This window comes from Pogoniulus pusillus, chromosome 1, assembly GCF_015220805.1.
Source record: "Pogoniulus pusillus isolate bPogPus1 chromosome 1, bPogPus1.pri, whole genome shotgun sequence".
Lineage (NCBI taxonomy): Eukaryota > Metazoa > Chordata > Aves > Piciformes > Lybiidae > Pogoniulus > Pogoniulus pusillus.
The window spans coordinates 17,593,691-17,611,846 of NC_087264.1; the positions used below are offsets into that span (position 1 = coordinate 17,593,691).

General features: G+C 43.6%; 2 protein-coding genes across 3 annotated transcripts in view; one reads left to right on the plus strand and one right to left on the minus strand.

Moving 5' to 3' along the window:
- Positions 1-18,156, minus strand: part of CHGA (chromogranin A) — a 231,296-nt gene that overhangs the window by 189,508 nt on the left and 23,632 nt on the right. The window lies entirely within an intron of this gene.
- ITPK1 (inositol-tetrakisphosphate 1-kinase) overlaps positions 1-18,156 on the plus strand; it is a 145,015-nt gene that overhangs the window by 120,121 nt on the left and 6,738 nt on the right. For both annotated transcript variants that reach the window (XM_064142496.1, XM_064142506.1), the window contains exons 6-10: positions 2,474-2,572; positions 4,425-4,465; positions 7,990-8,155; positions 10,203-10,270; positions 11,698-11,860. In XM_064142496.1, coding sequence (XP_063998566.1) covers positions 2,474-2,572; positions 4,425-4,465; positions 7,990-8,155; positions 10,203-10,270; positions 11,698-11,860 — 537 coding nt within the window. The remainder of the gene's footprint in view (positions 1-2,473; positions 2,573-4,424; positions 4,466-7,989; positions 8,156-10,202; positions 10,271-11,697; positions 11,861-18,156) is intronic.

Sequence of the window (18,156 nt, forward strand, 5' to 3'; positions counted from 1 at the left end):
TACGTCTGTCCTGCAGAGAAGGTGTGCTGAGACTGCTGTCACTGATAGCTGGAGCTCAGTGATGGAAGGAAAGCTTTAGTGTGCATTTCCACCAGAGAGAATTGTCACTGGCAGTTGAAGGACTTTTCCTAAACCTACAGCTACCTTCAGAATGGCAGTGTGTGTGATTAGAGCAGCAGCTTTCTAGGTCCTGGCAATACTGAAATCTTGTGTCGAGTGAAGGCTCGTTTGTCTTTAGGTCTGGTTGTGAATTAATGGTCTGTTTTAGAGGCTTCACTGGGCTAGAGTTACCTTCTTGGTGAAGAAAAGACCAGTGTTACACAAAGCCAGCAGGAGCATTTTGAGGTGCTAAGAGTCTTCTTGGCTGCGTTTTGTTGATCCAGGTGGTCTTTTCTAAATACAAAGTTAAAGAAATTACTGTTGGCCTCTTCCTTCATCTCCCTATCTAAGTGTCATGTAATTGTCAGGAAAGCTGAATCCTCCCTGTCTCCTCTTCCTGTTTGCATGGGAGAGAAACAGAGGGAAGTGAGGTGGAACCATACATTGCTCTGCATCTGCACTCTGAAGGCAGAGTTAATTGTGAGCCTTAAGCCCGGGTGGGAGAGCTGCCAAGCCCAAGTTGTTCACAAGTATCTGTAAACTAAATCTGATTCCTTAAATCCAACTAAGGAACTTTCACTCTGGCAAAGGCTTGTAAATATTACAGCACCTGTCACTTTTGGATGTGGCTTTCTGTTTTCTTAGCAGCAAACTGAAATCTTTGAAGTCTGGGATGTTTTGTTTAGCTTTGTAGAGGCTGACCTCAAAGCATCAATCTTTCTGCTCCTTTTGGAATGTTTGAAAATAGTCTTTTCTTTTTGCAGTAAATTTTTTGTTACAACAGTATTGCTAGTGACCAAAGTTATCTGATATTTTCAGATCACTGAAGCACATACTGAGATATCTCTATCAAAATGTAGAGTACTCCACAGTTGACTTACAACAAAGTTAATCTGGCCACAACCAAAACACTGTGGAAACAGTACTTGTAAGACTGTTCTCAGTGAGGAGTTAAGATGGATAATTGCTCTTAGATGGATGATGTTCTTGCTTTGACTTTGTCAGTGTGCTCACAGCTTCTCTCTGAAAGTCTTTGGGCCCACTGACTTGTCCCAGAGCTGTGACTGAGGCCAAGTTTCTCTTTGCAGTTGAATTTGTAACTCAACCCTTAGGAGTAGTGATTTATGCTCCCAGTACTTCGAGTCCTGCAGTGCTTTGCCTTTTTCCTACTGCATTTCTAGGCAGTCCGTTTCCCTACAGCGAGCAGGATGTGAATCCTAGAACAGTTCAACCTGACTCACTAAAAGGGCTGGATTTTGACTCCAGCCTTCCTACAATCCCGAGTGAACAAGCACAACGTTAGCAGAAACACTCTAGAGCAAACCTGCTCTGCCAAATTCTACTATGCTTCTCATGTTTTTTCTCTTTAATCAAAGTCTGCTGAGCATTCTAAAGTGCTTCAGCGTCTCTGCAGTGCTCTGACTGGCTTTGCCAGGCCGAGTGAGTACTGTGTTCATGACAGAGAGGTCTCAGCAGACAGTGGGATGTATTACATGGCTGGCACCGTGGCTAAAATAAATCAAGACTGCAGTCTGCCACCTGAGGGGCCCTATGGTGATGACAGCTTTGTGAGGCTGCCTACTCCAGCCATGCAAGTTTTCTGTAAAATGCTTTAGAAAATTGTACTTTAAGGTATGATGTTAAGAGCTAAAACCTCAATTCCTTTTCTTTTCACCAAGTTTTGTGCAGCTACATATTCCTAATTGTGTGATCAATTTTGCTGCATGTGAATCATAGAATCATAGAATCAGCCAGGTTGGAAGAGACCTCCAAGATCATCCAGTCCAACCTATCACCCAGCCCTAACCAATCAACTAGACCATGGCACTAAGTGCCTCATCCAGGCTTTTCTTGAAGACCCCCAGGGATGGTGCCTCCACCACCTCCCTGGGCAGCCCATTCCAATGGCAAATCACTCTCTCTGTGAAGAACTTCTTCCTAATATCCAGCCTATACCTACCCTGGCACAACTTGAGACTGTGTCCCCTTGTTCTATTGCTGGTTGCCTGGGAGAAGAGGCCACCCCCCACCTGGCTACAATGCCCCTTCAGGTAGTTGTAGACAGTAATAAGATCACCCCTGAGCCTCCTCTTCTCCAGGCTAAACAGGCCCAGCTCCCTCAACCTCTCCTCATAGGGTTTGTGCTCCAGGCCCCTCATTTTCTGAAATGTTTCCAGAATGTTTCTTTCATTTTCTGCAATGTTTCCAGAAACCCAAGTTCAAACTGGCTGATAATCTCTCCAGTGCTTAAATAGCAACTGTTAAAATGAAGTGGACTGTCAAGAAGCAGTCAGCATGGAGACAGGTAGTAAGGATGTAACTGAGAAGCTAACCCCCTATCTCCATTTGAGTCTCCTTTTTTTTTGTCTTGCAGATGAAAGGATCTGTTCCCCACCCTTTATGGAGCTGACAAGTGCCTGTGGAGAAGATACCTTGCAGCTTATAGAGAAGAATGGACTGGCTTTCCCGTTCAGTATGTACATGGGCATTGCCTTGATGCTTCTAGTAGGTTCTAAACATTGCAAGTGCACCCCTTTAGACGTAGCCAGCGCTGTAGGAGTGTGGGCTTTATTGGTAAAGTATCAGGGATGTTAAAAACTTTCTGAAACAAAAGCTATGAAGCAGTCTGCTTGGAATGTGAAACAAAACCTCTTCCTATCAGATTTTACTTTGCCTGTTGTTGATGTTCCCTGCTTTAAGCACCTCACTACAGTAAACATGCATTCGTGGGAAATGCTAACAGTTCTAACAAACTTAGCCTCTTGCCCTGAACTTGTGCAAGAAGTTTCTCCTGCCAGATGTGTTCATTATTTTTTCTTGAGAAAATCACTGCCTTGCTGACTACCTCCTTTTTTTCACCCACCATTTGCTTTTTGTGGCCTAGGCTACAAATATAATCTTAGAGGGTAGAAGAAGGTGTATAAAAATGATCATGTTTAGCAGGCCTCAAAGGCCCACAGCCTCTAACAGCTGCTATGAACTCGTTCTGCTCTGTAGCAAGTTTCACTGTGGGGCTCGTGCTTTTGAATTTATTCCTTTATTTGATTCCTTGCAGTCCAAAGTGAGCAGAATCAGTTAGTTGGTGTTTGTTCCTTTGATGCCTGCCTAATTTGAAAGGCCAGAGACAAAGTCATGTGAAAAAAGCATGTTTTGCTCTCCCAATTGGCACAGGTCTCCAGAAGCTAGGTTGTGAAGCAGTACTATAGAACCCACTGAACGGCTTAGACCCCACTTCCTCACCCATGCACATTGTCCTCTCCCTGCAGGCTGGCTAGTACTCAGAAGTCATCAGAATAGCCCATATGTTCAGAAAGTCTGAATCAACCCCTCTTAAATGATGATGAAATTAAAAAATAACACTGAAAATATAGCGCAGCACTGTGGGAATGCTTCTTCTGTCTCCTTTTACTCTTATTTTTTTGTTCTTAAAAATGTTCCTGCTCTCCAGAGCATGTGTCCTATCCTACTTACCAAAATTTCTTGTTACCAACTTATTTTGGACTCTGGTGCAGGTCATTTGCTTTTCATAGCTGCCTGTCCTCTTTCTTTGCAATTTTCACTCATCTACTAACCTCCAAAAAGTCTTGTCTTGTCCATTCTCTCACCACTTGCAAGTTTTGATTATCTCTACTTAACATATAAGTAGTATCAACTCTAGTCATTGTGTGGATCCCAATGTCTCCAGCTCTCCTCTGGTTTCATAGTATCAGGAGTATGTTGTTTCTTTCCTCTTAGTAGTTTTAGGATGGAGGCAAAAACGACGACACACAGAGCAGATGAGGAATATGAAGGATAAAGAACAACTTCTGGGCTCCCCTCTGTGGTTGCCTGCAAAAAAATATGTTGTATCTTAATTTGGTTTAGCCTGTTTGGATTCCTGCTCTTTTCCAAACACAGTGATGTAGAAAAAGAAGTTGGCACTGTGTTCCAGTGCCCTTGAGTCAGGACAGTGGTGTTTTGTAGCTTCAACCTCAGGTAAAATTGTGTACTTGTGAAAATGCCCTCTGGGTAGGTAGGATGGCAGTACCAGTACTGCCACTAGCTTCTTTGCTCATGCTTTGCATCTCTGTCCAGTTCTAATAATGAATGACCTTTGCTTGCACCTTAGTTACAGGGAGGAGTTGAGAGAGTAGGTCTTGAAGAGAGTCAAGGTTTGCAGTGATTGAAGACACTATTCAAACAGAGACTGTCACTGGTATCTGGTACAGTCACTGCCTTGGTCTGGTGAACTCCAGTGTTTGTACGTGTGGGTGGGAATGGATTGATAAAGGGTTTATGTGTCCTGTTTCTGTGCTGCATTGTTTTTTTCTTTTTTATTTACCCAGTTTGTAAAACCAGAGTGGCCCATGGAACCAACTCTCATGAGGTGAGTTAACAAACTTTTGCAGTGTTACCCTCCCTGCTTCCAGTCCCGCTATGGTGGTTTGGGTGGCCCATTCTGATCCTATAGTAAGCAAAGTGAGGGCTATACCCAAATAACTTCCCTTACCCCACCTCTCCCTTATGTTTAATTTCATCATTATTTTTTCAGAGTTCTCTGAAATCAAGTTAGATAGGCCTTAAACCTGTGGACATAAAAGTTGTTTCTAGCAGCTTCTAGCTTCTGTGCTCTATTCTAGTGGTTTGTAGTCTACAGTGAACTCTGTCTGCTATGCTAAGAATCTCCTTTGGCAGTTTGTCACACTAGGTGAGGTTTTCACCATGCTATATTTCTGTTTCAGACATGTATGTAGTACAGGTGCTGCAGATAAAGTGGCTGCTTCCTCTCCTTGAGGGGAAAGGAATAGGAAGTAGAAGTAATTTCCAGGCACGTTCACTTCTAATAACACCCTTGGAGCTCTGGGGAGACAAGGTCTGGTAGAACTCTCTGCCTTCCCTCCTTCCCGTAAGGCAACTGCAGTTAAAATGGTTGTGTATTCCTGGAAGGAGTGTACTCCCTATGAGCCTAACTTCCTCTAAATTTAGATGCACTGAGTCTTGTTTTAATTCTTTTCCATTTGTGCTTCCTGCCTTCCTGCTTAGCACAGCTCAGTTTTGAGAGTCCAGCACCCACTGCTGACTCTCCTTATGCTTGGCTTCCTTTGTTAACAAATGCGATCACCAGTCCATGTTCCCCAGCTGCTTCTGAAATGTGCAGTATGTTGCTGCAGTGCTTTTGAGAGCTGAAGGCCCTGTAAGTAAAGTCTAAATCTAGACAAGCAGAATGGGTGCAGCTGAAGTCTCAAGTGACTGGCACTTTCTTTCAAAATACAACAAGGTTTTAACTTTTTTAAGCAGCCCTGAGTTTGGATTATTTTACAAGCTGACAGACAATTCTTTTAGTTTGTTGGAGCAACCACTGTTAATTTTTGTTACCATTCCCAAGAACACCTGGGAACTGGATTGTTAATGAATTTAAGACTCTAGCTTCCTGGCTGATTTTTCTGCCAAGAGGAGTTCTTGCAACTGTGACCTGAAATGCAGAGCCTGTCCTAGTCAGGCTTGGGCTTAGTTTCCCTGGTGAATCTTTCTTTGATTTTTGTTCATACAGTGCAAATATGCTTCAGCCTCTTACCAGAATTCCATTTGCTGAGCAAAAATTGGAAAAAGATAATTGTAGGCTACACTTTATTACAGGAGCTTAGGACTAAACCTTAGGAGAACCCCTGGGAAAAAAACTTGAAATCTTCTGTGTTACTTTACAAAGTAATAGTAGTCACTTTTGAAGTTGCTGAGTTCTGAGGAGTGATACAAAATTGTACTTTTTTTCTTTTTCAATCAGACAGGAACTGTCTTCTAATTGCTATTTTATGGTCAGTAATGGCAGGGGAAACATAAAATAAATACTCTGCTTATCACAGTATCACAGTATTATCAGGGTTGGAAGAGACCTCACGGATCATCAAGTAGTACAGTCCATCTAAAATACTGGAGCATAGGTCTAGAAGCAAATAATTGTTGCCTATTAGTGACTCCTTTTTTGGCTTTTGATAAATAGTTTCATTTTCTGTAGAGATATTCCTGCTGCAGAGGTGACAACCTGCCCAGAAACCTAACTTTCCTTATGAGATGGCTATTCTGAAAGTTCAAGGTGCTGGCTAACAGGGACAGCTGAACGTGCAGGCTTGAGTCTAGGTTTGGTGGCAGCCAAGGCTGGGAAACTCTCCATTTTGCAATGAAAACACGAGCTAGATAAGAAAAAGTGCTGTTAGTTAGTCTTCTTGTGGTGTCCCACAGTCTCATGGCCTCTGCTCTATGAGTTGCCTAAGTCAGCTCAGCGTTTGAACCTCAACCCCACTTTGCCGGCACGGTTCATTAGAGTTAAATAGAGATGATGCCTAAAAGTTGTCCTTCCTGGCTGCCACCAGGTCAGAACGTAACTGGCCTTTTGTAAAGCTGCCATGAGGCATCACTGAGACCCATAACGTGAAGAAATGTGCTCAGAAGTGTTGAGCAGACAGGAATGAAAAGGCAGAGTCTGCGTTTTGACACCGCATTCCTTAAGGACATGGTCAGTGAAAATTTGTGCTGCCAAATGCTTTGTTTTGCTTTCAGAAGAGCTCTGCCTTTATTATGGGGAATGCTATTTGGAAATTATGATATAAAGTATTGTTCCCACATGACTGCCAGGCACAGCAGGTCTGTGCTAGATGACAAAGAGCGAGTGCACCCTGCAAGCAAATTCTTGGAGATGTATTCATGCATGCCAAAACCCATGAGACATCACAGTAAACCAGCATAACGCAACACCATGGGAGTTACATGGGTTGTGTGCTAGTCCATGGGGCAGTTGGCACAGAGCTTTGCAGAACAGAGGTTTCACTTGGTTTTCAGTAGTGTAGGTCAGCTCTGTGCTGAGAGGATAAACTCTGAATTTCCACACTTCTAGGATAATAAGTACCTGCTCATCTTATATCAATTAACTAATATTTGAAGAAAAGACTGTAGGAACAGCACAGTTCTTGCCAGTATGATGTTGTAGACACTGTAATGCCAAAAGTCTGCACAGGAGGAGGAAGAAAACAGTGTTTCTTGCTACCAGTGAGAGACAAGTGAGATATGATGTTGTTGCTGTGAATCATCTTGATGGACAACTCTACTGGTTAGAGTACATGCAGCTGTAGTAGCTTCTCAGCTAAAAGCAACAGATGAAATTACAAAGAACTGAGAAGAAAATGTTGATTGAAAATGAAAGGTGCACTACCAGCAGTGCTTGGAGAGTTGCATGTCAGTGAAACAAAACATAATAAAACAGGACTAGCTGATCAGAAGGGATCCGCAAATGATTGGTATATATCCATCAGTAGATATATCTTTCTGTGATGGTTTGGGTATTCCCCACCCCCACTTTAGAAATCACCCAGACTAGACTCAGCCAGCTCTGGAAATGTGAATGAAGATTATATTTACAGCTAGCACAATATACAAGCAGATATTTACAGTATATACAATTATAGACAGAAATAGACAAGGTAAAAAGGTAATACAGAAACCCAACTCCCCTCCCAGAAACCTCAGTCCCCAGGAGGGGCTCTCAACCACCTCTTCACCTTCCTCCTACTCCTCTCAACCTTACCCCAGCTCCAAGGAAGAATGGAGGTTCAGCCAGGGGGTTAGGAAGCAAAGTGGATTAGTCCAAAATGGAGGGAAAGGTTAAGAGAGTAAGATGCATCTCAGCCAGCAGCCCAAGTGAAAGTGTTTTTATTTCTTGTTCCTATACATCTCAGCAAGCCTATGAGTGAAGCAGACATCACCATTGTTTTCCTTTCACAGCCTGTAATCTAGTTCTTCTCACCAAAACAGTCTACCCTGCTTCAACTAGCACACTTTCTTACTGCTAGTCAGGTGCTGGGTAAGCATTAAATTGTTGAAAGGCTTGTGCCACAACTGTGCATGTGTGTGTGTTTCCAGATGGCAATCATCTTCAACCAGGAGGGCCTGAAAGCTGTTCGCCCACCTTGTGTCATTCAGAGCTTCATCAATCACAACGCTGTGTTGTACAAAGTCTTTGTGGTTGGAGAATCTTACACAGTTGTGAAGAGACCGTCTTTAAAGAACTTCTCCGCAGGAATTTCAGGTACGATGTGCCAGTTTCAAAGGAACTATCAGTTGTCAGAGCCTTGGCAGAAAAATAGCCTTTGAACTGGCTGCTGAAGTGAAGGCAGCTGGTTCTTGCATACTGTGTTTCCTCTTCTGTATTATTTCAATAGGAAATCTGCTCTGGAATACATAGGAATGACATTCAGACAGTAAATATTTATCCAATGGTAACCTGAGTCTTACCTGTTAGAAACAGTGTTTTATGTCATGTGGAGAGGGGGAGAGGGGGAGAAGTTCTCTCGTTTCACAGCAAGTTCAAGTGCCATTTGTTCCGGAGTTTGTTTATAAATGTGCTTTGGAGAGAATTTCCTGGATTCCATCGTTTTAGAAGTTCCTCTCTCTATTTTTACCTTAGTTATGTACCTGTGTTTAAATTCAAGGTTACTTGTGCTCTCCCCTAAACAAGCCTCTCTGTTTGCATGAAGCCCAGTGTTGTAAACCTTGGTGGGAAGCATCCTATGGTTTGTAGTTACCAGCTGTGTTGGGGAAAGGAGGAACAGGTTTGTCAGAACAGTAATCCTCCTATGTGTCACTGGAAAGCAGCACTTGAAGGGATTTCATTAAAGATAGCTTACATTTCCTTTGGGGGAAAAAAGCTCCTTTCCATAGAACTGAGGCCCCCATCAGAACCAAAAGGAATTAGCAGTGCATGGATGGGAGCATGATCTGTCTGCAACTGGAGAAATCCAGGATGGGTCTGAGAGAAGGTATCAAACTGAAGGAGGTGAATAAACAAGTGCCAGTTTCTTGTCACCTTTTTTTATACTTTTTGTTGGTGTTAGTATGTCCATGTATGCTCACCATGACACTCTGCACACAAATGTGTGCGTTTAGTAGGATCCTAGTCAAAGTCCTTGTCTGCAGGTATCTGTGCCTGTATTTACAGTTAAGTCTGCTCTATCTCCCATTCACATTAAGCAGGCCACAATCTATATTTGTATAAACTGTTAGGACAGTTGGTCTGCAGTTTTGCTGAAAGGGCCTTACCTGATGTCTCATCTGCTAGTGTAAGACTTTAAAGTTGTCTGGAAGCTCACATAAAAATAAGTTTTGTGGGCAGATGAAGATAAAAATTGGGCTTTTTTAACCTCATCAGGAGAGTTTAAGTGGGCCGTGGTGCAGACACCTGATGATTAAGCAGATCTGGTGACTGCGAGGCACTCCATGAACTGACTGTGTGAAAATACAAGGCCATTCTAGGTGGCAGAAACCAGCATGAAAAATGTCAATCTGCAAAGTGGATTTGGGTTTGCTTTTCGTAGCCCCCCCATCTTTATTGTATGTGGCCCCATGGATGCTCTTAAATGTCTACCCAGAGAGACCAGCATAGCAGAAACATTCCTCCTGGTGCCATCTGCATGCTGAGACTTTGGTCCAGGTGTTTCTGTATGGGTTGACAATATGATGCCATCAGTCTGCTGTGGTGAGAGTCCCAAGCATAAAATTGCTGTGGTGGATATCTCCCCAGCAGAAAAACCTCCAGCACAGGAGGAGGAGGGCAGGATGTGCCGGTACAATTCTCTTTGTACTTTTCACTGTGGAAGTTAATGGCTTCTGTCACCTGAGCATGTCTCTTGCGTTTCTGTGATGCCTCCACAAGGAGACCAGGTTTTGACCATGAAAATTCCTGCTTCCTCCATGATGACAATGCTCTCCCCAGGTTCACAGGGATCTCAGTGTACCTAATATTCACACCTGCAGCTGTCACTTTGAGTATAGCAAACCAGCAGAAATTAGCTGCATTATCCTACTGAAATCAGTTAATTTGCTTTGGTGAAGGAAAGGAAACTGTGCTGTTCTATTTATTGTTAGTCTGAGGTCCAAAAACCATGGGTGACCCAGCTGTGGATCCCTGCTTGTGCAGGCAGCTAAGCGCCAGCTGGCAGGCGGGTGGGTGGCTGGCGACTAATGGTAGGGATCAGCACTAGATTCCCGGGGCTCTAGTGCCATCTACTGTTCTTGCACTGATCTTTTGGAAGTTAAAATCGGGTATAAAGTTATTTACTACTTGCTTTTAATTCCAGACAGAGAATCAATATTTTTCAACAGCCACAATGTTTCAAAACCAGAATCCTCATCCGTCTTAACAGCAGTAAGTACACTTGGTCTTTTTCCCTCTAACGTGGCTGGAAAACTGTATCTAGTCCTTTCTTATCTCAGTGTTAGTAGCTAGTGACTCTCCTTCACAAGTTGTCTGCTTCTGTGTTGCAGGCTGAGGTCTGTTTGGTACAACGAACCAGCATGACTGTGTCCCCCTCTGGTTTTCCTTACCGAGCTCTGGTGAGGAAGCACTGATGCAGCAGGGTTGTGCTGCCTAAACTCCCCAGAGCTAATCTAGGCAAAGGGAAGGAGGAGGTTCTGAGTGCGAATACCTGGCCTTTTCCTGTCCAGAGAACTTGATAAGCATAAATCATCCTTCTAGGACTCAGTTCTGTGAGGAAAGACACACAGTTTAAATTCCATCAGAGAACCTGCATTGAGCAGGGCCACAGAGGGCCGGTACCTGACCGCAGTGCCCGAGCTGTGACCATGAGACCATTTCTGGATGCTTTCCAAGGCCGGCAGAGTCAGCATGCTGCACCGTTTCATGATTGGGTTGCAAGTCCTTTAATAAGCTTTGCACCGACAAATCCTACCAAGTTCTTGGGCGCTTGACTGCTGAGAAAGTCCCTTTACAGGACTGAGTCCTCTGCATCTCTAAGTCTCCAGATTCTTTTCTGTTTCACGAGCTCTCTTGGGGAGTAGTGGACACTAATTACATTTTAAGTTGCGTGCAACACCGATAGACATGCTAAATATGAAAACTCTACTTGTGCTAGTCACAGAGAGAATATATGCTCCTGTGGTTTGCCTGCCATCTCCCTCATACGCATCCACCTTCCATACATGCTTCTGTAGCTATAACACCACACTTGTGCTGCGAAGCATGTGGCGTGAAAAACATGTTTGAAGAAAATTAGGTCTTCCAGTCATGAGTAATCTGAGTTACTCATTGTGATAAATGTTTGCAGAATAACTTATACATGAAAGCCCACACAAAAAAGATCCCTTCTGAATTAGCCTCTGCTTTTAGTCGTATTGTATGTCTCAGACTGAACTAACAGTGGGAACCAGTATTACCAGCCCAGGTTTGAACGTACATTGAAGTATGGTGGTGATATCTAGAATATTTGCAGTACAGAGTGAAACACACCAGTTATATGTATCTTCTTAAGGTGCAGATCTAGTACTGAAAACAACAGGTCTGATTCTCCATCCATTCCTATGCTGCTCTGTCTCCCAAGAAGCTGCACCATTATGACTAGGAAGAACTAGGCACTTAGAGCAGGTCAACTTCCAATATAGGAAGGAGACAGAATTACAAAAGCAGTTTCTTTTTGCTGTCTTCCTCTGTTTCATGCCACCAGTTCTCTGACATTAGATTTGGTGGATATGCACCTGGAAACTTCTGAAAATCAATCTTTCCACCAAAAAAAACTGTTTCAGCATTCCTTACCAATGTGTCTTTTTCTACTACAGCTGGATAAAATCGAAGGAGTATTTGAGAGGCCAAATGACGACGTCATCCGGGAAATCTCTAAGGCTCTGCGGCAAGCTCTGGGAGTTTCCCTTTTTGGCATTGATATCATCATTAACAATCAGACTGGGCAGCATGCAGTCATTGATATAAATGCATTCCCAGGTGAGAAAGGCCTTTCCACTCATGCTTTGTGGAGACCATGCAGCCTGTGCTTAGAATGACATTTTACTGCTGGTGTCATCATTGCTTCCCAGAAGGAACACAGAACAACAGGCAAATTGTTCTGAGATAAGATACTATTCAACCTGGGAAGGGCAGAACCCTGATCTAGATTTGGAATGTGCTGCTGAAATACCAGCTCTCAGGACACACAGTCAGATTTTAGTAGTCATGTATAATGTGGCTGTTCCTGCAAAGTGATGCCCTGGAGCTGAAATGTAGGATTGTGTGCTGGGATCTGGCTTTTCTGGGCCTGTCCCCCATTCTGAAGATAAAAAGAAGGATAAATTCCATTTTAGGAGAGCCTTTTAAGATTTCTGTTTTTCCAGACTGTGCCATTAGAAGTGTTGAGGGGGTGGAAGCAGCAAACTGTTCCCTTCCTGTGCAGATTGATTCCCCAGGAAAAGACATTTGTGTGCAAAAGGAACAGAAGAATCTGAAGAAGATGATAAAATTGTAGGTGTGCAAAAGTTACTGTAAAAAAGTTAAATATTCTTGCATGTTCTCTTAAGTGCTTCATGGAGTGCAGGTTGTCCAAAGTGCATATTGGAGTAAAACAATAGAATAGAGTATGTAAAAACAGGTATATATGTTCTACTTTTTGAAGCCCAAAATATGTCTCCAAAACAACTAAACAAGCTCCTTGACCACAGGAATTGTTAAAAGGAGTTGTAAGTATGTTTGAGGAGGAGCCAGTAATGGTTTGTCCCTTGTGTCAAGTTCAGTAGCCTAACATGGGAAAGGAATGCATCATTTCATCTGATGCTGTTCTGCATGAGGTTTCTTTTTGAGGATCTCCTTTGATTACCTGAATAGTGATACTTGTTTCCAGAGACATACACAGGCTTTTACATAGTTTGTTTAACTTGTAATTGACGACTTTGTATTTTCTATGTGACTGAGGTATCCTTACATCTAGAGGTCTTGCCCTGAGCCCTTGGTGTTCATAATCTTTCAGTTGAGGCCTCAGACCCCCTGTTGCCCTTGCAGTGCCTTGCCTGTCTATCTCCAAAGGGACAAGTTTCCTTTTAAAACTGCAGTCCTGCTGTTCTCAGGTCACTCTGCAGCTTGGTTCTGCCATATGGTGTTGATGCAATCTGCAGACCTATGAAACCAGTCTTCTGAAAAGAGCAGTAAAACAACTTGAGCTGGGTGTCAGATGGAGCCATTTCAATTTTATGAATGAGATTGTATTTCAGATAGTAGGTCTGGAAGTCAGTGATGAACAGTGTTCTCCTGCAGTCTGGAATCTTGCATTTTAGGTTGACGGTTGGCATTTTTTATTGTGGAATGATTTGTGTTGGGTTTTTTTGTAGGGGAGGTTAGTTTGGTTTTGCCTTTTTTTCTTCTTCCTCTTTTTTTTTTTTCCCAAGTATTGTTTTGTATTTGGTACTTTCCACAGACAGAAATTCCCATTTTCTTGAAATGTTGAAAAAATCCAGATGGGGAAGCAACTACTTAAAAAGGAGCAATATCATCTCGTGGTAGTTTGCAGAACTGTCTTCACTCTTCAGCTTCATGTGCTGCTATACTTATACCCTAAGGCAATAGTTTTTGATATTCAACCCAAGTCTTGTATTTCAGTCTGCACAATGATTGGTCTTTGAAGAGATGTTGAATGAATAGCGTAGTTTAGTCTTTGGATAAGGCTTGAGAGCATGAAGAAGCTTCTTATGCACAGGTCTGCGTTGTATCTCACACATGATTTTTGTGGTCATGAACGTGAGGGTAGCTACTGGCTTTATCACCGTGGGATGGGCTGAAGACTGATTGGATAAAATGTAGGGGATGGCAGCAGTGACTAGACATAAAAAAGAGAGAAGACTAGGTGTAGACAAAACTGGCTTCAGAGCTGTAAAAGGTAACAAAACTGAGAGATGAGCTGCTCTTGAGGGCTGCTGGGATCAAAGAAGATGCGGTTGGGTAAAATACAGCAGAAGAAAAGTTACATCTCAACACAGAATACTCTGTTGCACAAAAGCATATCTAGCCCAGGCAGCTGCATTTCTTCCCTCAAGGGGCCAGTATGAATAAACGCTAAGAGCTTCAAGGTCTGATTTCACTCACATAGAAGGAGGAGTTCAAGTTCAGCCCTGCTCAAGAGAGTTGCATCAGCAGTGCGATCTCACTGTTTCTGACTCAGTGCAGTCTCAGGAAGAAGCTTTCTCTTGCTCCTCTTCCTTAAGTCAGCCTATTCTGAAAGTATTGCAGTAGAGCCACACTGGAGCCAAATTGGACACTTCAGGGGCCTGCTCCGTTCTCTCTGCACCACTGCTTCAAGGATGGGAGAGGAAGAGGTGCCCTTTAAAAAGCATTCACAACCTCTTTCATGAAGGTCAAGGTACTGCTTGTGGCTAGGGCCAACCAAAGCCTTATCATAGAATCACAGAATCATAGAATCAACCAGGTTGGAAGAGACCTCCAAGATCATCCAGTCCAACCTAGCACCCAGCCCTATCCAGTCAACTAGACCATGGCACCAAGTGCCTCATCCAGGCTTTTCTTGAACACCTCCAGGGACGGTGCCTCCACCACCTCCCTGGGCATCCCATTCCAATGGCAAATCACTCTCTCTGGCAAGAACTTCCTCCTAACATCCAGCCTATACCTACCCTGGCACAACTTGAGACTGTGTCCCCTTGTTCTATATCCAACTGCTTGGTTTCCTTTTGTGCTGCCTTTTGTGTTTGAAGCTCATTCAAACCTGTCGCTCCACTCTGTGGATGTCAGATTGAGATTAGTTTAATGTCAGAATTGAGAGCAGATTTACCCATAGGAGGATGTTGCATGTTATGTGCTCCATTAGCACCAGCAACTCTTTTAGGAGATTTTAAAGATAAAGGTCTAAAAGGTCTGTTGGGCCACCTGGTCTGTAGGAAACCATTGAGACTTTATTTAGCAGTGGTTACCAGCTGAAAGACTGAATTGTGGGTGCAGTTACACAGCACGTAGGTTTTATGTTGTCTGACCACAGGTAATACAACAGGCTCTAGACAGCCTGCTGGCCTGTGGCTGAGCTCACCCTGCCCAAGCAGCAGACTGTGTGCACATCCTGCAGCCTGTCAGCAGTAGAGGTGGACTGCTGGTTCTGATTATGCACTTTGTGTGTGTTAACATACAGCCACAAATGCAAGACATGGGCTGTCCATTTAGCTCTTCCCAGAGGAAGATGCAGAAAAGCAGAGCATGCCAGAACAGGAAGAATCTCCTAAAAACAGGCAGGTAGCATTTCTAATCATAGCTTAAAAGTGCTCATATGCATTTCTTGGCTCCACAAAGCTCAGGGGCGCAGGTACTTGTTTTCAGATGTCTTGGTGGGTGGACATCTCTCCTATCCATGTGCAGCCAGAGGACTGGAGACTGCTTTCAGCATAACAAAATGTAGACCTCTTGTAGACAGGCATTTCCAAAATGGTTTCAGTGGGCAGTGTTAGGACAGTACCTGCTGGAGGCATGCAAAAGTTATATCCTCCCACTGTTTTCTTGTGTGACATGAACCCAAAATCGTTGCCAGTAATTTCTGAGGATGTAATTTAATCTCCTTCCTGATTTTGTTATCATTACAGCACTATGATAACCCACAGTTGCCTTTTTTGAGAGGCCTGCATCAGCAGCTAGTAAATAAGAGTAAAGCAATATCTGCTGAGTTTGCAGCACCCACAGGCTTTCTGAAAAAGCTGAGACACCCTGGTAGTCTTCCTCCCTTCCTTGCATTTGTTTTTCAAAAGTGTGTGAAGTTTCTTCTGTGTGACCAAGCAGAATTACCCAGGCCTTTCCAGCCAGTGTGCAGAGGGCTTGCTCAGAAGAAACCTGCATGCAAAGCTTCCTCACACTGTGACGTCTGCTGGTTTCAGACCTGAATAACTGGCCATCTTAGTCCTGTTAAATATATAAAGTAACTTCTTTGTGAGTTTGTCAGGTGCCCTCAAACAAGGCCAGTTTGTTTTCAGAGAGCAGATACAAAACACTCTAGGTTACTATGGATCTCTTTTCTGAATATTAAAGCTGTTGCCATGGAGAAGGCTTATTCCTGGGGTGTTTGAAGCACTCTGAGTAGATTTGAAGGCTAATCCCTTGGGTTTTACATAAGCAAGGAAGCATAACAAGCACCTCTGTCAGAGGTGGAGATCTTGTTCTGGCTCCTATGACCAGCTGTAAGAATCCTGCTTGCCCCTGCTGACCACTGGATTATTGTGTGGGGCACTAAGAAACTTGGAAGCTTTGAAATGGCTGACTTGTGTGGAGAATCTGTTCAAGGGCCTTTGAGAGGGAAAACTGGGAGATGTTGTCTCACATTGCTGGTGTTTTGTGTGACCTGTTAAGTATCTAGGAGAACTGTGACCAAGTACAGTAAAATTCAAAGCAATGTAGCAGCCTAAATAAGAGTTAATTGGTTAATGTAAGAGTTATAAATGCACCATAAAATCACCACATGTATCTGAAGGCTGTTGTCCTCTTACCTTGTATTCTTCAAACAGTTGAGTTTTTATTGCCTAAGAAAGTTGGTCTCTACAGGAGAGTGGAGGTTAAAATTGAATTATGTATGGGTCTGAGGGACCTTCTGCCCTACAATCACATCACTTGAAGTGTTTTACAACGTGTGCCTGCTTTGTGGTCTCTGGTTCTGCTCATGTGCTGCTGTGTCAATGTATGCCTCTCACGTGGGACTTGTAAACATTTATTGCTTCAGTCTCTCAACACTGGATCACCTTCAGAATACTTTTATAGACATTTTAGAACAGTCAGCCTATCCCATTGAATGCAGTGAGTGCCATATGGCACCTTTAGATACTAAATCAAATTGATAACACATTTAGGTAATGCAATAGCAGTTAAGCTCCATTTCAGGATACTGTGCTGATATGTTGCATGTCTGGCTCAATTCTAACATGAGTGCAGTGATAAAACTCCGCCTCTGCCAGGGTGTTTAAAATAGAGCCAGAAACTCTGTACGCCTGCTGCTATCCTTTCTAGAACCATAGAATCTGTCAGGGTTGGAAGGGACCACAAGGAGCATGTAGTTCCAACGCCCCTGCCATGCCCAGGGACACCCTACCCTAGATAAGGCTGGACAGAGCCTCATCCAGCCTGGCTTTAAACAGCTCCAGGGAGAAGACCTCAGCCACCTCATGCTGAACAACTTCCTCCTTACGTCCTGCCTGAACCTACCCATCTCCAGCTTCGCTCCATTGCCCCTGGTCCTGTCACTCCCTGATAGCCTGAGAAGTCCTTCCCCAGCTTTTTTGTAGGCCCCCTTCAGATACTGAAAGGCCACAAGAAGGTCACCTCACAGCCTCCTCTTCTCCAGACTGAACAGCCCCAACTCTTTCAGTCTGTCCTCACAGCAGAGGTGCTCCAGCCCTCTGATCATTCCAGTGGCCCTTCTCTAGACACGCTCCAGCACGTCCACATCCTTCTTGTAATGGGGCTCCAGAACTGGATGCACTACTCCAGGTGGAGTCTCACCAGAGCACAGTAGAGGGGGAGAATCACCTCCCTCGACCTGCTGGCCACACTTCTCCTGATGCAGCCCAGGATCTGGTTGGCCCTCTGGGCTGCAAGTGCAACTGTTGGCTCTTGTTGAGCTTCTTGTCCTCCAACACTCCCAAGACCCTCTCCTCAGGGCTGCTCTCCAGCCATTCACTGCCCAGCCTTGATTTGTGCTTGGGATTGCACAAAAGATTGCACTTTCTGTCACAAAATAAGTCACATCTCTTGTTATTTGAGCAACTGTTTTAACCAGGATGCTTGTTGTTAAACTTAGCCTTCTAAATTATCTGGAATCACTTAATAGAACATGCAGAGAGGTGGTTTCAGTTCTGAAATAAAAGATCGAGGATTCTATCAAAGCCTGTACCACTGCTAGATGGTTACTGTCCCTTGAGTGTTGTTTTTCAGACATCGTTCATAGTGGGAAACATGTTTTAAGTGCCAAATTAGTTTAGGTTAGACAAGCATCACATTGCTTCTTACACTGTGGGAAGCTGCCATTTTCTGGAGGGCATAGGAGCTGCTGTCCTCTCCTCTGAGGTTTCCCTAACTGAGGACATTGCTGGACAAATTCTAGAGAGTCCAGACCCTCAAGTGAACTCTGCATTAGAGCTACTCTCTGTCACAAACCTGGAGACAGGATGGAAGACATCACTGTTGGAACACAGGGTTTGTAACTTAGGAAGAAAAAACCTGAACTGGGCAACAAATGATAAAGTATACCTAAAATTTTGTATACACATATATAT